Below are 6129 nucleotides of genomic sequence, written 5' to 3' on the forward strand. Positions count from 1 at the left end.
TTGGGTGTATGGCCACAACAAAAATGWGTTCTCTTTCAGTCAGTCATCGTCGGTACAACACACTATGGAGGAGTCGCACACTCACGACTTCGGTTGAAGGATCTACAATCATGCCCGACAAGGCCAATGAAATACACGGCTCGCTGGAAGCCCCTCCTTCCACATGTGATAACCGTGAGACTCGGATTCATTCTTTCAATTATTCCACTCTTCAYCTTGGTGTGAACAGGTACATTTCACAGTACTATAACAAACAATTGGAACACGAGACTGTCTTATGTTGCACCAACTTAACTGTACCTTAGGTTGCAGAGCGTGCTCACCCCCGGGACGTTGTGTGCTGTAGTTTATGATTAGGAAACTTATGAGAACAGTACAAACAATGAGTTATTCTTCTAATTGCTTGGCCTGACTTCAGCAATAGGTAAGATAGCTAACGAGACCGAAACGACAAGGTGGGTTCGGATTTGCGACCACGCCCCCAATTCATTAATAGCTATCCATGTTTGTTGTCTTATTTCTCGGCACATGCTCAGGCCACCCTCGCTCTAATCAGTTTGTGTGCGAGACTAGGGGACGGCTGGGGCTTGGTGTTTCAGATGACTTCCTCTCCTGGCTGCCCGTACCTCGACAAAGTCGGAGTTGCGGGACACGGAGATGGGTTGGGTCGTTGGTCGGGTCAAATGTCTCCCGGCTCCTGTGCGCTCTGTTGCCAGATATAGGAGGCTACTTGAAGAGAGAGGATGACCAGGTTCTGTCTGTGTGCCTTGGTTAAGCACCGCTTGCCTCTCTTCTCAGAAGAGTCCGGGTTCCACCTCAGTGAGTCCTACGACTCGAGACCAGATTAGCTAACAAGCGCTGCATAGCGTGCTAGCCAGGTTAGCTAACTTGTAAAGGAGAGCTAGCTACTACCATCCAGAAGGCGAGGTCAGTACAGGTGCATCAAAGTTAGGACCGAGAGACTGAAAAACATCTTCTATCTCAAGGCCATCAGACTGCTAAACAGCAATTACTAACTCAGAGGCTGCTCCCTACATTGAGACCCAATCACTGGCCACTTTAATAAATGGATCACTAGTCACTTTATACAATGCACTCTAAATAATGACACATTAATAATGTTCACATATCTTACATTACTCATATCACATGTATATACTGTATTTTATACCATCTATTGCACCTTACCTATGCCTCTCGGCCATCACTCATCCATATACTTACATGTACATATTCTCATTCACCCCTTTAGATTTGTGTGTATTAGGTAGTTGTTGGGGAATTGTTAGATTACTTGTTAGATATTACTGCACTGTCGGAACTAGAAGCACAAGCATTTCGCTACACTCGCATTAACATCTGCTAACCATGTCTGTGACAAATAAATTTAGATTTGATTTTAGCCATTCCAGCTTCCTAATGGTGGAATTGCTTGGGTAACCCTCCTGTTTAGTGTACGTAGCCAGCATTAAGTTGCTTGGTTATTCTAAACCGACCGTGTTGCAGTCAGAGGYTAGCTAGCCTAGCTTAAACTAGAAGCCTTAGGATGGCTAAATTCAGTTAGCATGCATAACTTCCGGCAAATAAAGCTTATTAGCTTTCCGCCAGTGATACGGCAATCATATTCCTATTTCTTGGAGTTGGAGGGAGTGGAGGAAGCGGGGCATGCAGGCACCTCAGATGAGGAAGCAGCCGCMGARCACTTGGCTCGGGTAACCCCCAGAGCGAGGGACCTTAGCACGGGTCTGATCGACCGGTGAGCCCCACCACAAACATATTACTGTGGCGTCAGTGCCCCCCACGTTTGGTTACAGCAAAACGGGGTGCTAGACATTACTGGAGCCCCATGTCCATAAGTGGCAGGGCTTCATCCATAAGTGGCAGGGCTTCATTCAGCTATAATCTCACAGAAGAACAATTTAGCTTGGAAGCTTGTCCATGTTTAAAGCCTCCTCTGTTACCCCGCGTTCACAGGGTTCAAGGGGTATATCAATCTCCCCAAGGTGAGAGTAATAAGTTGGGCGACTCGCTCAGTCCACAAGAAGGCTCATCACTGGGATTCATTGCCGATTCCTGCCTGTAGCAATCCTGGAAATTACATTCAATTACCAATTGCCCCGTCTGTTACCACAGAAGGGGTCCATTTTTCAGAGCTGTCTGTCCCTTTTCCAGCTTGGTTGAAAGATTGTGGCACCGGTAACTATGAAAAAGAACAATGAACCAATCTCTCCCAGTCCATATGGTGGCATCCAGCTCCTTCAGATGGCACTTGACGGGAGGCTCGCTGTCGGCTCCAAACAATGGTGTGCATGGATCATGCGAACAGTGRCGTCAGGGTACAGGCTACAACTTTTGCGCATCCCCCACGCTTCAGCGACGTCATCAGGTCGACTGTTTCTGKGGCCTTAGAGCCCGTTTTGAGGAAGGGAATAACCTCCCGTCTCCAGACGCAGGTAATCCGAGAAGCCTCTATGTCAGATCCAGGACCCTGGTTGTGCGGTTGTCTCAGACTGGTCTCTAAACCAATTGCGCCCACATGGGACTTGGCCCTGATCCTCCACTACAAAATCTCCCTGCTCATGACTTTGGTCATGGCTAAACATGCTGCCAGAGGTCCGGCAGCATCTTGGGCGTTGTTTAAATGGTTGAGTGTAGGATACATTTGTGCTGCAGCGAGTTGGGCTTCACCACATACTTTTGTGATGTTTTATTGCTTGGATGTCACTGCTCCCAGTGCAGCCCAGTGTGCTTACGGCTGGGACGGGGAAAGTCAATAGGCAGCGGACTGTGTGCACGATACCCAGACTGCCGCATCTGGCGGGGTCAGGTCTGGGTGGTCTGGCACGGGCAGTTTCATTTAGTATCCGTTGGGCTCAGCTAGGGGTGTGATTATATATCCCCATAGTATGTTGTACTGAAGTTGACTGAATGAAAGGGAACGTAACTTTATGACTATAACTACTGTTCCCTGAAGGAGGGAAATGAKATACAACTCCTGTTTAGCCCCACACTGCCCGTTCCTGGGCTGAGTGAAGGAATGAATCCGAGCCTCACGCTTATCACCTGTGGAAGGCGGAGCTTCCAGCAAGGTGTGGATTTCAGGCGGTTGTAGATCCTTCAACCGAAGTAACGAGAGTGCGACTCCCCCATAGTGTGTTGTACCTCGTTTCCCTTCTTCATGGAACAGTAGTTATAGTCATCAAGTTACGTTCTGTTTGAGATACTCAAGGACCGAAGTTGAGAAACACTGTACTACAGTACCCATAATGCTCTATTTATGGTTTTATCTTAGTAAAGATGTTTCTGAAGCCAACACAATGGTGTCCTGTCTCCTTATCAATACAATTACTGTGTGGGATCAGTACAGAGGGGGGAGGGAAACTCACGTTGGGTGTGGCGTCTCCACATTGTTGGCAGAGTGCACACTGYCTCTCATCTTTGGTCCAGTCGAGTTCCAGGGCCCCGGTTAGAGCACAATGTGTACCTACTCAAGATAGACCAAACACATTCATTAATCATTGAATTGATGCATATTGTTAGGAAGACGTAAAAAGCTAGATCACCATCAGTCCTTGTACTCAATTACTTTACGCACAACAAACATCTTCTTGTGCCGGTGAATGGGGTTAAATCTAAGTCTGCTTTGAGACAGGACATAGGCTTACAGAGGGAGTGATAGATATATAATATAATGCACTACTGTTGACCAGAGCCCTATGCCTATGACCAGACCCCCTATTTGAGACACAGCCAAAGASTMMATACCTTGGGATTTGAGTGGGAGGCTCTCCAGAGCCCGGGACTGATGGGTGGTGACTGAGTACAGGGAAGGGATGCTGTTCTCCTGCTGGAGGCAYCCTGAGCCCCTGGTAACTTGGTATGTCCTCTCCAGCCACTGTGCATAGCTGTGCTCCTTAGAGGGTGGAAGAACTGCCTCAGGGAGCATATCACTGAGACAGAAGAAAAGGGGGGGAGACTTGTTCAGCAACAGAGCCTTTTAAAATGTATTTATTTATTTATTTAACCAGGTAAGCCAGTTGAGAACAAGTTCTCATTTACAACTGCGACCTGGCCAAGATAAAGCAAAGCAGTGTGACAACACAGAGTTACACATGGAATAAAACAAACGTACAGTCAATAACACAATAGAAAGTCTATTATACAGTGTGTGCAATGAAGTAAGATTAGAGAGGAAAGGCAATAAATAGGCGTAGTGGCAAAAATTACAATTTCGCAAATTAACACTGGAGTGATTAGATGTGCAAGTAGAGATACTGGGGTGCAAAAAAATATAAAATAAATAACAATATGGGATGAGGTAGTTGGATGGGTATTTACAGATGGGTTGTTACAGGTGCAATGATCAGTAAGCTGCTCTGATAGCTGATGCTTAAAGTTAGTGAGGGAATATGAGTCTCCAGCTTCAGTGATTTTTGCAGTTCGTTCCAGTCTTGGCAGCAAAGAACTGGAAGGAAAGGTGGACAAAAAGGAGGAATTGCCTTTGGGGGTGACCAATGAGATATACCTGCTGGGGCTCGTGCTACGGGTGGGTGCTGCTATGGTGACCAGTGAGCTGAGATAAGGCGGGACTTTACCTAGCAAGGACTTATAGATGACCTGGAGCCAGCGGGTTTGGCGACGAATATGAAGCGAGGGCCAGCCAACGAGAGCATACAGGTCGCAGTGGTGGGTAGTATATGGGGCTTTGGTGACAAAACGGATGGCACTGTGATAGCAAATGGGATGCAGTCTGAGTAGAGTGTTGGAGGCTATTTTGTAAATGACATCGCTGAAGTCAAGGATCGGTAGGATAGTCAGTTTTATGAGAGTATGTTTGGCAGCATGAGTGAAGGATGCTTTGTGGCGAAATAGGAAGCTGATTCTAGATTTAATTTTGTATTGGAGATGCTTAATATGAGTCTGGAAGGAGCGTTTACAGTCTATCCAGACACCTAGGTATTTGTAGTTGTCCACATATTCTAAGTCAGAACTGTCCAGAATAGTGATGCTAGGCGGGCGGGCAGCGATCGGTTGAAGAGCATGCATTTAGTTTTACTTGCATTTAAGAGCAATTGGAGGCCACGGAAGGAGAGTTGTATGGCATTGAAGCTTATCTGCAGGTTAGTTAACAGTGTCCATAGAAGGGCCAGAAGTATACAGAATTGTGTCGTCTGCGTAGAGGTGGATCAGAGAATCACCAGCCGCAAGAGCGACATCATTGATGTATACAGAGAAAAGAGTCGGCCTGAGAACAAAGGTCCGGACAACAGGCCCTCCGATTTGACACACTGAACTCTATCTGAGAAGTAGGTGGTGAACCAGGCGAGGCAGTCATTTGAGAAACCAAGGCTGTTGAGTCTGCCGATAAGAATGCGGTGATTGACAGAGTCACAGTATTGACTATTGTCGATGGCAATTATGATATCGTTTAGGACCTTGAGCGTGGCTGAGGTGCACCCATGACCAGCTCAGAAACCAGATTGCATAGCGGAGAAGGTACGGTGGGATTCGAAATGGTCGGTGATCTGTTTGTTAACTTGGCTTTCGAAGACCTTAGAAAGGCAGGGTAGGATAGATATAGGTCTGTAAGAGTTTGGGTCTAGTGTCTTCCCCTTTGAAGATTGGGATTACCGCGGCAGCTTTCCAATCTCTGGGGATCTCAGACGATACGAAAGAGAGGTTGAACAGGCTAGTAATAGGGGTTGCAAAAATTACGGCAGATCATTTTAGAAGGAGAGGGTCCAGATTGTCTAGCCCAGCTGATTTGTAGGGGTGCAGATTTTGCAGCTCTTTCAGAACATCAGCTGACTGGATTTGGGTGAAGGAGAAATGGGGAGGCTTGGGCAAGTTGCTGTGGGGGGTGCAGAGCTGTTGACCGGGGTAGGGGTAGCCAGGTGGAAAGCAAGGCCAGCCGTAGAAAAATGCTTATTGAAATTCTCGATAATCGCAGATTTATCAGTGGTGACAGTGTTTCCTAGCCTTAGTGCAGTGGGAGGAGGTGCTCTTATTCTCATGCATATTTCTGTTTGAAAAAGCTAGCCTTTGCTTTCCATTCAGGCCAAGGAGCTTATACTCAATGGACTGTACAATGTCCCAGAACTTTTTGGAGTTTGTGCTACAGGATGCAAA

The 6129-nt window shown here is 46.8% G+C and overlaps 1 protein-coding gene across 1 annotated transcript in view; it reads right to left on the minus strand.

Annotated features, from left to right (window-relative positions):
• LOC111955007 (histone-lysine N-methyltransferase 2B) overlaps positions 1-6129 on the minus strand; it is a 55628-nt gene that overhangs the window by 24594 nt on the left and 24905 nt on the right. Inside the window, exons 16-17 of the mRNA XM_070436150.1 lie at positions 3766-3950; positions 3387-3484 (exon numbers count right to left, since the gene is read on the minus strand). Coding sequence (XP_070292251.1) covers positions 3387-3484; positions 3766-3950 — 283 coding nt within the window. The remainder of the gene's footprint in view (positions 1-3386; positions 3485-3765; positions 3951-6129) is intronic.

This window comes from Salvelinus sp. IW2-2015, linkage group LG30, assembly GCF_002910315.2.
Source record: "Salvelinus sp. IW2-2015 linkage group LG30, ASM291031v2, whole genome shotgun sequence".
In the NCBI taxonomy this organism is placed as follows: domain Eukaryota; kingdom Metazoa; phylum Chordata; class Actinopteri; order Salmoniformes; family Salmonidae; genus Salvelinus; species Salvelinus sp. IW2-2015.